A 14,296-nucleotide genomic window follows, 5' to 3' on the forward strand; every position below is an offset into this window, starting at 1 on the left:
GTTTCGCTTTTGCACTATGCAAATTTTTAAGAGGTGTTGCATAACTTGTACGATATGCTTCAAAACAGATAATCAGTAATTTTTGTCCACCATGAAAAAACGACCAATCTCGGGGGCCAGCAGGTGGCATAGTGGTTAAAGAGCTGGACTCCTATACAGACGACAGCAGCTCAAGTCCTGGACCTGGTGGCTTGAAAATCGTGCCAGGCATGTGTATGCATGCATGGCCAAAATCCCAAGCAGAGAATGTAGCAGAAGGGATTGCAGCGTGGCCCCAACCCTGGGGGCAGATTTCTCACTTTCCCTCTCTTTCTGTCTCTGTCTCTGTCTTTATCTCTGTCCAGTGAGTGCATGCACCCTATAGCAAAACCTAAGAGAAAAAGAAAGTCTAGCACATACAATTATGGATAGTACATAACACTCGATGATAGTAAGCTACCGTGTTACTAGTTTACGGAGTCACTATACTTCTTATAGTTATTTTAGAGTGTATTTCTACTTATTAAAAACAAAAAAAAAAGTTTACTGGGCCAGTGCCATGGCCTCATAATTGAGGGAGGTGGATCTAACATAGCCAACTGCACAGTTCAAATCTTGGCCCCAGAGGCTTAAAAATCACACCAGGGATGTGTGAAGTGCCCCGACGTCCTGATGAAAAAGCACGGTTATGCCCAGTTGGGAGGTGCTTTCCCCTCTTCCTCTCTCTTTCTCTCTCTCTCCCTCTGGCAAGCATACCTGACCTCTGGCAAGCTTAAATACATTTAAAAATGAAAAAGTTTGCTATAGAACAGTACGCTGTGCTACATACGAGGCTCAGGCCCTCTATCTACAAAGGTTTTAGAAAGCAGTCTCACAGAAATAATGAAATCAGGGGCCAGTCGGTGGAGTGGTGGTGGTGAAGGCGCTCGATCCCACATGGCTGACTTATGGTTTGAGTTCTGGATCCTATGGCTTGAAAACCATGCTGGGTATGTGTGTATAAGTGCCCAAAATCCCGAGAAGAGAACAGAGAAGGGACTGTAGTGTGGGCATCCCACCAGGAGATGCTTTCTTACTTTCTCTCTCCCTCTCTCTCTCCCTCTCTCTCTCCCCAGAAACCACATGTGCCCTCCAGCAAACAAACAAACAAAAAAAAAAAAAAAAAGAAAGAAAGAAAGAAAAGAAAAGAAGAAGAAATCAGATCTGAAGTACCAGATTTTGACCAGTATCCCTAAATTCAATGAAAAGAGTCAGAGGGTGACCAGCAGGTAGAGTGGTGGTTAAGATGCTGGACTCCCACATGGTGGACTGTGGTTAGAGTCCCGGACCTTGTGGCTTTGAAAATCACAGAGGGTGTGTGTGTGTGCATGCCTAAAATCCTGAGAGGAGAATGGAGTAGGGATTGCAGCATGGCCATCCCCCTTGCCAGGGGTGGGGATGAGAAGGGATTTCCTTCTCACCGTCTCTCTGGTGAGTGCACGCACCCTATGGCAAAAACCTTCAAACGCACACACACACACACACACACACACACAGTCAGAGGGAAGGTGCTAGCTTCTGCTGAACAGAGTAACATTTTCTTCTGCCACATGACACAGCACAGGCACTCAACAGATGACCCTCAAGCTGAAGTGTCCTAGGGAAGTTCCCCCTCAGCAGTGCCATGTCAGGCAGAAGGATAGCAGAGGAAGCCCCTCACCTCCCTTCCCAGTTGGCACTGCCGTCGATGTCCTGACCCAATTACGGTGCAGCTCTGCAAAGACCCACAGGACAGACGGCCACACACACAACACAATGCTGGGAAGAGCATGGGACAAAGAAGCCCAGGCTGAGCCCGGGGGAATGGGGATGAGCTCAGATGCAAAGAATGCAGTGAGCCAATTCTGGAGCCTCAGCAAACTGCACAGACTAAACAGTGGGGGAGCGAGCACGCGGGACGCATACTGACTGAGCAAGCACATTCACCCAGTGGCTGCCGGGTTCCAGAAGAATCTTTTTCTTCTGAGATCACACTAGGAATAGACCAACAAACGAGACCTTACCTAGGCAACACAGCCAGTCTGGGAGCTCCTGTGCCTTGGCCTACTGGTCTACCCAGCTCATGCTCAGAGTCTGGGGTGGAGCACACAATGGGCCTGCTCTGCTGAGAAAAATCTGCAAGGAGACTTTTCATAAAGAGGCTGCTGTCGGAGTCCCGGGCCTGCATACCCAGAGTCTGGGCTGGAGGCAAGGCTTTCACAGGCTCCAGGCAGCTCCAGACTCAGTTGTTTCCGATCAGGGGACAGGAGCAAGCAGGGAGCACGAGAGAAGAAAGACAGCATTAACGAAGGAGAAGTGGCCAGGCCGAGCGAGAAAGGCTTCCCGGGCGCACATTTCTCCCAGTGCAAAGAAGCTCTTTCAGTGACGGATGTGTCATTTCCTGGGTTATTAAATCCAGATCATGGGACATTCCACTCTGGGACACTTAAGAGGGTCACATTCTCAGCCTCGCCCAGCGCCGAAGCAGTGCGAAGTGGGGGTCATGACCTTCAGTGTTCCCGCCAGTCCTTGCCGAGCTGTCGAGAGCCTTCCTTCTGAGTGTGTCTGTGGAAGGCCTGGGGGGCCCAGCATGGTGCTCTCAAGTGCCCCAAATGCCCCTGCCGTCATCCTGAAGGACATGGTCATCTAGGGCCAGTAAGGTCTTGCAGGAACAAGAACTCGGGGGAAGAGGCAGAACTGGAAACCCCTTTGCTTTGTGTGCTACCAAATGCCAACGACCGACATCTAAGGCTGAAGTCGCAGCAGTCTTCTCTACCAGACTCGCCTATGAGAGGGTACCGGTGCCTCCTCGGTGTGGGGCACGGGGACCTGCCTGCAATGGGTGCCCAACAACGTCTGCTGTCCTCTGGAGGGGAGGAAGGAGGGGCTGCAGACACAGTGCAGACAGTGACCCCTCGAGACGGCTCCTATAACAATCCTCTGCAAACCAGTAAGCAGTGTGGGACCTGTGCTCCCTGACCCATGCCCACCACACACCTGGAGCCCCTGGTTTGCACTTTAATCATCCTGAAAGTCAGGCAGAGCCTTGTTAAAGATGAACCGGGAGCAACTGAAGAGCAGAGTTAATACAAGAGTTGATTCCAGGTGGGAAAGAGCCTTAGCGTCCAGAAAAGTCCAGATCATACGGTGTTTTCCAATAAAATGTGAATTCACCAACACGCTAAAAATCAGAAGACTTCAGAGTAAAGGGGACTTTCCAACTTCTGTTTGAATAACAGTAATCTGCGGAAATGGGAGTCCCGGGCCTGCAGAGCACACCTGGCTGGAGCCCAGGAGCCGCGTCCTGACCGCTGCTCCCCGGCTTACACTCAGGGCCCCGCTGCAGCGGCAGCACAGTGGTGGACAGAGGGGACATGCCTTCCCAGCCCTGTGCACGATGCTTCCCCAGGTGCTCTGCCCTCTCCACGTGCGGCCCCACCTCCTCCCTGGCTTAGCTGCTTCAGCCCCCACGACACAGCCCATTCCTACGGGCTCACATTTATAGCCTAACGGACTTCCCTTCTTTCTTTCCTTTTTAAAATTTTTTTTTAGATTTTTGCGATACTGCCCGTGTGCTCGCCAGAGAGCCAAAAAGCAAGAAATCACCCAGCAGGGTGGATGGCCACGCTGCAATCCCATCTCTCAGGATTTTGGGCACACATGCACACATGCTCAGTGATAGTCTCAACCTGCTGGGTCCAGGACTCAAACCGTGGTTAGCCACGGAAAAGTCCAGTTTTTTTTTTTTTTTTGGAGTTTTTTCTGCATTAGGGCGCATGCGCTCACCAGACAGAGAGACAGAAAGCGAGAAATCACCCCCCAGGGGGGATGGCCACGCCGCAATCCCTTCTCCTTCATTCTCCTCTTGGGATCTTGGGCACGCACGCACACACGCCCAGAGTGAGTTTTAAGCCACCGGGTCCGGGACGCGAACTACGGTCGACTACATGGGAGTCCAGCGACATAGCCATTACGCAACTGCTGGCCCCAGACTCCCCTCCTTTCTGTTACTTCTGGTCCACTCTGGAGACTTCTGGGGAAAAAGCAAACGACTGCTTCACCAAAACCATCCATCACAAAGTCCTTCTCGTTCACTCAGCTCAGGTGGGAAACACAAACACAGACCACGCTGGCGTTCCACCAGCACTCCCAGCTGGAAACACTGGAGTCTCTCGGGCCGCAGGACTGGCAAGGAAGGGCTGTGGTTGAGTAGGTGAGGATGACCGCAGAAACCAGGATCATAGTAACAAGGGCTGTCAATGACCGAGTGACTGGCAGACACCATCCTAGGCATGACGCACTTTCACTCTTATTTTTACAACCACCCTGTTAAGTTAGGAGGTACTGTGTCTTTTTTATGAGTAAAGGAAATGAATGCAGAAAGCACGCTGCTAACACAGATTTCTTTTTTTTTTTTTGCTGGGGTAGTGACTCAGGCTTCTTTCACCCGCCTGGACAAGCCAGGTGTAAAAAGCCTCTTCCGTGCCGGGGGCGGACACGCAGGGCACTCACGTTCTGCCGTTGGCCTCCTCCCCGTTGGCGGCCGACTTTGCCTCCAAGGCGCTGTTGAAGCTGGAGATGTTTTCTGAGGAGTAGAGGCCAGCTGGGTTGTTGTACTGGTTCGTGATGACCCTGGGGGCCGCGCTGGAGGCAGGCGAGGCAGTAAAGGGCATGGCACTTCGGTTGTGGGCGCTCCCGATATGCAGGACCTCCTGCAGGCAGGGATCAGAGGAGAGGTCAGAGAGCACCTGACTCTCCCAGTGATAGTTTCAAACTGTCGGGTCCAGGACTTGAACTGTGGTTAGCACCCCTCAGGGGACACTGCAGGCTGAGCACCAGGTCAAGGTTCTAGCTAAACACCACCAATCCTGGTTCAATGCCAAACTTTAACTGATGGGCATGGATGGACCCACTGAGACATGGGCCATGACCTGGGAAGTCTCCCAAGAAGGGTCCTGAGCAGGTTCACACTCTCTCAATCGACTCTATTTTTTTTTCTTTTTGGAGAGGTTTCTGCTATAGGGCACGTGCGCTCACCAGACAGACAGAGAGAGACAGAGAGATAGAAGGCGAGAAATCACCCCCCAGGGGGGATGTTTTTAAACTTTTTATTTATCTTAATTTGACCAGAGGGGCCAGAGAGAGAAAGAAAGCCACCAGGTCCAAGACTCGAACCGTGGTCAACCATGTGGGAATCCAGCACCCCTAATGGCCATGCCACCTGCCAGCCCCAATGGCTCTGACTTCTGATTCTTCCCTGAGGCCCAGCAAAGCCTGAGCTGCTGTGGGTGCCCTGGGCAGGAACCCCCTTGACCCCCTATGCTGTCAGGATCCAGGTTGGAGAGGAAACACTTTCAGGGCACATTCCAGAGGGATTAGGGTACCAGGGGGAGAGGGACCTGCTGTCGCTTCACTTTAATCAGTGAGAGCAGGAGACGCTAAGAAGTAGAGATAAACTCCCCAGAATGAGTAAGGTAAGAGGGTTGTGGAGCCACCAGGAGGAGCAGCTGCTGACCAGGCAGGCTGGCCTCAGTCCAGTCCAAACAGAATCTGTGGGGTGAGGGGCGTAGGGGGAGGGGAGGGCATTAGGAGCTACTTCTTGTAGGAGGAAGAGGCTAATCAGATGGCTGGTCAGATAGCCTGCTACAGGGGCAGCAGGCAGCTGAGAAAGGGGCCTGAAGTTCCTCTGTTCTTACCTTCCTTTTGTAATGTGAGAGCACGCCCTCTGCCCACACCCTAGACCTGCCCAGAAGTTGGGTGAATGATTACTACAGCTACAGCATATCAGAACGTCTTTATAAACACCTCAAAATACTTTTTTTTTTTTTGGAGAGGTTTTTGCTATAGGGTGCGTGCGCTCGCCAGAGAGAGACATAGAGACAGAAAGCGAGAAATCACCCCCCAGGGGGGGATGGTCACGCCGCAATCCCTTCTCCTCCATTCTCCTCTCGGGATCTTGGGCACGCACGCACACGTGCCCGGCATGAGTTCTAAGCCACCGGGTCCGGGACGCGAACCGCGGTCGACTACGTGGGAGTCTAGCGACATAGCCATTACGCTAACTGCTAGTTCCCTCAAAATACTTTTTAAACTAGTATTTCTTCTCTTAAAAATCACAGCTTTTCTGATGGTCCAGTGAGCAAGGTCCTTTCTGCGTGAGTGTTCCAGGGCATGGCTTCCAGGTGATCTGAGCTCTGTGCAGCCTGCTTAGCTCAACATGCACCACATCTCCTGCGTTCTCCAGAGAATCTTCCAGAACTCTGATCTCTTCCTTAAGCACAGATTGTGTTTGACTAGAGTAGTGACTCGACTTTCTTTACCAGCCTGGACAAACCCACATCTGGTGTAAAAAGGCCCTGAACAGCTACCCCCCCTAAAGAGGTCCTGTCCTCTGTTGAGTTTTCTTTCCCTCTTTTCTCTGAAATCTTCAAGTCTTTCATGCTTTCTTAGAAAACACATGCATAAACACTAACGGCTTAGTTCATTATGTACCCAATATAAAACAAAACACAACAGGGCCAGCAGGTGGTGTGGTGATTAAGGCACTGGACTCCCACATGGCCAACTGTGATTTGAGTCCCAGACCTGGTGGCTTGCTTTCTCACTTTCCCTCTCTCTCTCTGGTGAGTACACATGCCCTATAGCAATTTAAAAAACAAAGTTATAATACATAAAATTAAATAAATAATTCTTTAAATAAAATAAAACATAACATGAAAATATCTTTATTATTGAGATTTCTTCACTATTCAAGTAGGCTTCTTCTTCAACAAGCCAGAACAGTGAGGTTTGACTATATAAATTACAATTCATTGACTGTGCCCACATTAAACAAGAGCTAACAATCACAGAAGGACAAGTATTAACTAGTTACAGAAAAAATTTCAATAGTCAAAGAATGGGTAAATGTTATGGGAAAATACTCAAAATGATCATACGACATTAAAGGCTGTGGTCATGAAGGGGAACAGTAAATTCACAGACACGCGGGCTGGGGCTTGCCTACATCCATATGGCCCTGGGCACACGCGTGGTCCTGGGGCAGCCATCTTGCTCCTCTCCCCACCTGCCCAGGAGTTCGCAGGAGAGGCATCAGACACTGAACCCTTCTTCAGTCTTGGCTCAATGTTTTGCTGCCATTTCCCATGTGGTCACGGGCAAGCTACGTCTCTCTGAACCTCTCTCACCTTTGAAATACAGCAAGTCGTCACGAGGACTTTGTGTGGCATGTTAATGTGCCAAGCACGGTGCCTGGGACACACAGCTACTCAGCCAGGACCCACTCTGTTCTCTCTTCATAAAGACACAGCTCCAATCAGAATGGAAGTCCACAGACAACTCAGGTTGGCAATTTTTACTTGTACATGATAAAGAATTTTTCAAGAATGAATCTGGTTTGTACATAAAAGGAATATCTCTACCCTCATGTGAATACTAGTCTTTCCAGAAGGCAGATGGGTTCAGGGTTTGTTTTTTGGAAGGGATGATGTAATTGTTTGGGCTTCATATTTATCAGTCTCCAAGGAAACTCAGTAATGAGGAAATACAAACTAGGTGTGTAACTACGCTGACCTCAGATAAGCTTGGCTGTTGTTGGCACTGCATGAAATAACAGATCTTTTCTTTACAAATGAACTCTGCTCATACTCATTTGTCCTCTGCTTTAGAATGCCTGGAAATGAAGCGTTTGGAAAAAAGAGAGGAGGGAAGTTTTTCGCACAAATAAAGAATTATTGGAATCTAAAGGAAGACATACTTGAGTTAGATTTCATGACAGTTGAGAATTTTTTCATCTGAAGAGAACTACCTTCAAAATACTAATGCAAATAACTGATAATATGTTTTTCTTTTTTTTTTTTTTTTTGGAAAGGTTTTCGCTATAGGGCGTGTACGCTTGCCAGACAAAGACATAGAGACAGAAAGCGAGAAATCACCCCCCAGAGGGGATGCTCATGCCGCAATCCCTTCTCCTCCATTCTCCTCTCGGGATCTTGGGCACGCACGCACACGCACCCGGCGTGAGTTTTAAGCCACCGGGTCCGGGACCCGAACCGCAGTCGACTACATGGGAGTCCAGCGACATAGCCATTACGCTAACTGCTGGTTCCCAATATGTTTTTCTTTAATTGTTAGAGGGTGTAAGCACTTGCTAGAGAGAGACAGAGACTGAGAAAGGGCGGATGGGGAGAAAGCTCCCCACTGGGACATGGTCACACCACACTCCTTTCTTCTTCATTTCTCCATCCTACATACAAGCCCAGCATGTTTTTCAAGCTGGGATTTGAACTACAGTAGGACCCAGCTCCCTTAATCACCAGGCTATGGGGCTGACCCACCAGATACTATGCTTAAAATGAAAATTCAAGTATAAAACAAATAAAAATTATAACTGAAATTTAAATAATTACCTTATTTAAGTGAAAACTAGGTTTTCAGATAGATCAAATGAAAGTAAAATCACTCCTTATGTGTTATAAAATATAAGAAACCTAATTAAAATTTAACATTTATAGTAAATTTAATGAAGTAGCTGAGGACTCCCAGGGAAATGAAAATTAACTGTGGCAGGGACTGGCAGGTGTAGTGGTTAGGGGTGGTGGAGTCCCATGTGGCTGACAGTGGTTCAAGTCCCAGACCTGGCGGCTTTCGCTTTCTCTTTCTCTCTCTCTCTCTCACACACACACACACACACACACACACACACCCTGGTCAAATTTAAATAAATAAATTAAGTTAAATAAAATAATTCTTTAAAAAAAAAGAAAAGAAAGAAATTAACTGTGGCATGTTTTAAATCAATTTATGCAAATGTCAGTTTATAGACTGAGTACCATTTAAAAACTTTTCCTTATCTTCTGGGTCCAGGACTCAAACCATGCAGTCAACCACATGGGATCCAGCTACCTTAACAGCTATGCTACGGACTGGCCCCCTTAGAGGAGTTCCATAGAATAATATGGCATGTCAGTTCAAAAAGGCATACATAAAAGAATCCTTAAAGTGACTTGAGATCTTTAAGTATGATTTTTATTTAATTAACAGAAAAACTTTTGTGTGACTAACTTCCTGAAATTTTAAGGGAAGCTATTTGGAAAAGTATGACTTACATCCATCCACTCGATAATGTGCCAAGTGAGGTCAACTTCACACAGGTTCCTGCTTTCTGTATCCGACAGCTAGCTGTTACCTTTCGATGCTGCCTCGATTTGTCTATATGAAGCCCGCAGTGACCTGGATTGGCTGCTGGATTTCACTGTGGCCCTATGCCCACGTCCCTGATCAAGCCTTCCTACCCCTGCTTCCAGGCCAGGCCACGGCGTCCCCGCCTGCCTGGGCTTTCCCAGCCCTTTCCTCCTGCAGTTCCCTTACGGGAAGAATTGAGTAAGAGCCACATCCCGGCAGTGACAACACAGGGCTCTCCTGTCGTTTTATCCCCAGGCCTCCAGGGCAGAAAAAACGGGAATGTCTGAACAATGTCAAAAGCAGAAGGCAGCCGGGTGGGGACCGCAGGGCACTGATGAGCAAGAACTGTACTCACTTGGGGTTCAGAGGCTAAATTCATCTTGTACGGATGCCGCTTCCCTTCCTCTGTCACCAGAGGAGACCAGATTTTATGTTCAGACCTGCAACAGAGGAACAGCGCTGTCATTTCACTCACGCTAAGTAGGAAATACTAAGGGCAGACTGGAAGTCCCCTCCTGCCTGGACTGCTGGCCTTGATCGCACCCCACCGACAGCCCTGTGCACCATTTGCTACAAGAATGATCTTCTGAAAACGCCACCCTAAGGATGTCCTGGGTCTGTGGCTGCCACGCTCTGCCCACAAGGGTCTTCCCAAATGGCCCTGACTTGGCCCAGCCCCGTCTCCCCTCACCACACTCCGGCCACTGGCACGGGCCACATGCTCCCTCTGTGAGCACGCCTCACATTGGGCCGGTCTGCTGCGCTCAGGCCCCACCTCAGCTCAGGCTGACTGACTTGTGAAGCCCAAGTGCAAGCGGTGCCTCATTTCTCAGCCCTGCAAAGGATTTTCTTTTCACCACACACAGCAATGTCTCAGCCCGGTCTCAGTTTTTATTTCCGTACCTTTCTCCTCTCACAGATAGAGTATCAGTCGCCTTCTCTGCCTGCCAGAGAACCTAGTACAGAGCAAGACGTTCACCAGATACACCTGCTCAGTTTGTCGGCCAATGAATAAAAAGATCAATTAATCAGGGCCAGCAGGTGATGTGGAGTTTAAGGCACTGGGTCCCACAGGGCTGACTTCACAGTTCAAGTCCCAGACCAGTGGCTTGAAAATCACACTGTGTGTGTGCGTGCATGTGTATGCATGCCCAAAATCCCGAGAGGAGACTGGAGGAGGAGATATCATGGCATGGTCATGCCCCCAGGAGGTGATTCCTCACTCTTCTCTCCCACCTCTCTCTCTGTCTCTCTCTGGAGCACACATACTCTATAGCAAAAACTAAAAAAAAGAAAAAAAAGAAAAAAAATCAATTAATCAATAAGTGTCTTGAACTGGAGCCTAAAACTGTGGGCTTGGACTGAGACAGGCATGGAGATGAGAACGAGGGGTAAGTGTGCTTAGATGGGTTAGAATGAAATCATATGCGTCCCCTAAGATTGGGCTCTGGATTGTACACAAGACTTTCCTCAAAAGTTCATGAAAAATGCACATTATGAAACCACTGTGCACGGATTTTAGGTTTTTTTTTTTTTTTGGCACCAAAATAAACTCATACTTTAATTCCATTTTCCACACACTTTTTGAAGTTCTCTCGTACTTTCTAGTACTTGGTCCTTCTGCCAACCCTGTGACACAAGAAAATGATCTACTTTACAGATGAGAGCCTGAACAAAGGGCTGTGAAGAGCTGTGGAAGCGAAGGATGGTGAGACATTGACGGGCAGGTTATCACAATGAAGAAGCTCAACTTGAGCCAACAGGAACTGGGGAGCCAGCAAAGGTTAATTCCTGCCCTTGCGGGTGCCCTTCCAAAACTGAAAAAAAAGTATCAGGTTGTCGGAAAAGTCATGACACATTTTTTTTTTTCTATGCAAAAATGTGTCATGACTTTTCGGACAACCCAACAGGAAGAGAATTCTACCCCAATTTACCACTCCTCACTCCTCACGCATCCACTCGGCCCAGCTATCCATCTATGCAGTGTGCTTCGTTACACTCTACACGAGACGGGCAGTGCGGCCATCCTGCTGGGTGACTGTAACCTCCTGCGGGGTGCCCACCTCTCAGCAGTGTGGTGGCAGCAGCGTCCTACGTAGATCCTCGACGGTCCCCAAGAACTTCTCATGTCACCTTACCTGACAACATTGAACTGATCTCACTTCCCCATAATCTGGTCGGTTGTGTTGGATCAAGTGACATACAGTTATCTTAGAGCAAGAAGCTCGCACCATGAGAAGCTCTGGGAAAATCAGAGTGACAGAGGGGCAACGAGAAAGCCCAGCACCATGTGTGGCATGCCTCCAGCGTAGACAGCACTGAGCTGGGGCCGTCCCTGCTGATGAGCAGCTTCAAGGTGAGTGGACAGGCATGAACCTTCCCGCAACCCTCACCTGGTCACCGTGAGAGTCATGCTGTCTACGCAGCCCTTGATTTTGTTCTGGGCTTCCAAGTGTGTCATACTGCTGGTGTTTTCCCCATCGATGGCTGTGATCACGTCTCCGATACATAAATCAGCTGCAGCAGCCTTGCTTCCGGGAGTGACCTGGACGAAGGGAGAGAGAGCTGCTTATGACTGTCTCCAGGGAAACCACGGGGCTGAGCGGTCATTGATATGGACTGAAGCATTCAAAAGGGAAAGAAGGCTGAGACCCCATGTTTAAAGATATCCACCCTTTCTATCTGTGCAGCGCATTTATGGTCCTTTCCTGTGTATGACCTCGCTGGATCCTTACAAAAACCTTGTGCGAAAAGAGACCATGAAACTCAGGCCTAGAAAGATCTGTGACTCACCCAACTAGTGGATTACTGTATACTAGCTGTCCGGCTAGGGCATTACAGATGCAAACCCTGAGCCAGACCTACTCTTCTTTCACTAAACCTTGCGGCTACCTTAAAATATCACTAATTACAGGGACCAGCAGTTAGCGTAATGGCTATGTTGCTGGACTCCCATGTAGCCAACTGCGGTTCGCATCCAGGACCCGGTGGCTTAAAACTCACGCCGGGTGCATGTGCATGCGTGCCCAAGATCCCAAGAGGAGAGTGGAGGAGAAGGGATTGCAGTGTGGCCATCCCCCCTGCAGGGTGATTTCTTGCTTTCCGTCTCTCTGTCTCTGTCTTTCTGGCGAGCGCACGCGCCCTGTAGCAAAAACCTCTCCAAAAAAAAAAAAAGAAATCACTAATTACATTGTAAACATTATTTATATAACTTTATTTATTCGTTCATTTTATTTTTAATTTGACTGGAGAGAGAGAAAGAAATTGAAAAAGCAAGCCACCAGGTCTGGGACTCAGACTGTGGTTGGCCATGTGGGAGTGTCCAGTGCTTTAACCACCACACCACCCGCTGGTCCCCAAATGTCACTAATTATATTTTAAAAATACAAATACACATTTAAAGAGCATTATGTATCATAATGTCCTATTTCTGTAAAAATCTGAATACATGCTATATGCACAGAAGAAACTGTAACACTGTACACCCCATTTTTCACAATTATATTTCTGTAGTATGTTTTTTTTTTGGGGGGGAGAGGTTTGTTTTTGTTTTTTTTTGTTTTTGTTTTTTGCTATAGGGCACGTGCGCTCACCAGGAAGACAGAGAGAGGCAGAGATAGAAAGCGAGAAATCACCCCCCAGGGGGGATAGTCATGCCCCAATCCCTTCTCCTCTCGGGATCTTTGGCACACACGCACATGCACCCAGCGTGAGTTTAAGCTTCCGGGTCCGGGACTCGAACCGTAGTTGACTACATGGGAGTCCAGCGACATAGCCATTATGCTAACTAATGGTCCCTGTAGTATATGCTTTTTAAATTTAATTAATTATCATTATTTTTAAAATTTTCTATAGAGCATGTGTGCTCACCAGAGACAGAGAGAGAAAGTGAGAAAGCAAGCCACCAGGTTCAAGACCTGAACCGTGGTTGGCCCTGTGGGACTCCAGCGTCTTAATCATCTCACCACCTGCTGGCCCCACTGTAGTAAGTTTTTTACAATGAGCCTGAGTTACCTTTGTACTTAAAAGAAGCGATGAAGAATATTTTGAAATACAGTAGTATGGGTTTAGAATGGTCCATTCGTCTCCTCCTACTCAGGGAGTGCTATGACTGGGGCCATCCCCTGGACGTGGCTGGCTTTCTGCAAGCTGACGCTTTGAGACTAGAGGTTCCAAATTAGGGGCCAACGATAGTAGGAGGAAGCCAGTCGATTACTGCACCAAGTCCCCAAATCCACCTGCCTACTGAGCACTCCTCATGAACTGAATAAATGCTATGTCTCCTACACAGATGGACGACCCTTTGTCAAGGGAATACAGATGCTGTAAATGACAAATGAAGTACAAACTCATTTTGAAGTCCGACTGACCTCAGAGTAACGTTTTGCTACTACGCATTTACAAAGGTAAACTAAAAATACTACTATCAGCACTCCAGGGACAGTCCACAACTCTTTTTTGACATTATAAAACCTTCCCCGGGGCTGGTTTGGTAGCACAGTGGGTAACACGCTGGTGAAGCTGATCCACCTTGAAGATCACAGCTCATTCCCAGCTGACCTGTACCCGTACTCATAATCCTGGCTGTGAACACTGGGCAGGCGGATGCAGTGGGGAGGGTTACGGCGTGAGACCCCATTGAGGGTACCTGCTTTCTCTTTATTCTCTCTTTCTGTCACTCATGTGGAAGAAAGAAATAAACTTAAAATAACAACGGGAACAAAAACAACCTTCCTGGATGGGAATTCCAAGCCTCAGAGGAGCAGGGGGTGGTCACAGGCCCCGACTCCCAGTGCCCACAGGCTGTGTATCTCCTCTGGAAAGGCCCTGACTCCTGGGAGCTAATGAAGGAGAGCCTGTGAACATCTGGGTGACCCCATTTGGCTGAACCACACTACGAAGTTCCTTCAAGGCTCCAAACCAGGACATAACACTTAGGCTCGCAGTCTTCACTTCTGAGGCGGTTTCAGCAGCCACAGCGTCTGATCAGCCTTCATCAAACTGAAAATGACCCTTGCTGGTAGCTGGTGGGTGCTGCTGGCGGGGTCCACCAACACCCTGACCCCATAAAATGAGGATGGATACGGGACCAGCAGGTGGCCTGGTAGTTAAGGCA

General features: G+C 48.5%; 1 protein-coding gene across 1 annotated transcript in view; it reads right to left on the reverse strand.

The window, feature by feature from the left end:
* PDLIM1 (PDZ and LIM domain 1) overlaps nt 1-14,296 on the reverse strand; it is a 61,717-nt gene that overhangs the window by 28,143 nt on the left and 19,278 nt on the right. Inside the window, exons 3-5 of the mRNA XM_006164512.3 lie at nt 11,574-11,725; nt 9,536-9,620; nt 4,510-4,709 (exon numbers count right to left, since the gene is read on the reverse strand). Coding sequence (XP_006164574.2) covers nt 4,510-4,709; nt 9,536-9,620; nt 11,574-11,725 — 437 coding nt within the window. The remainder of the gene's footprint in view (nt 1-4,509; nt 4,710-9,535; nt 9,621-11,573; nt 11,726-14,296) is intronic.

The sequence above is a fragment of the Tupaia chinensis genome, unplaced genomic scaffold (genome assembly GCF_000334495.1).
Source record: "Tupaia chinensis unplaced genomic scaffold, TupChi_1.0 Scaffold143636_1, whole genome shotgun sequence".
Taxonomy (NCBI): Eukaryota; Metazoa; Chordata; class Mammalia; order Scandentia; family Tupaiidae; genus Tupaia; species Tupaia belangeri.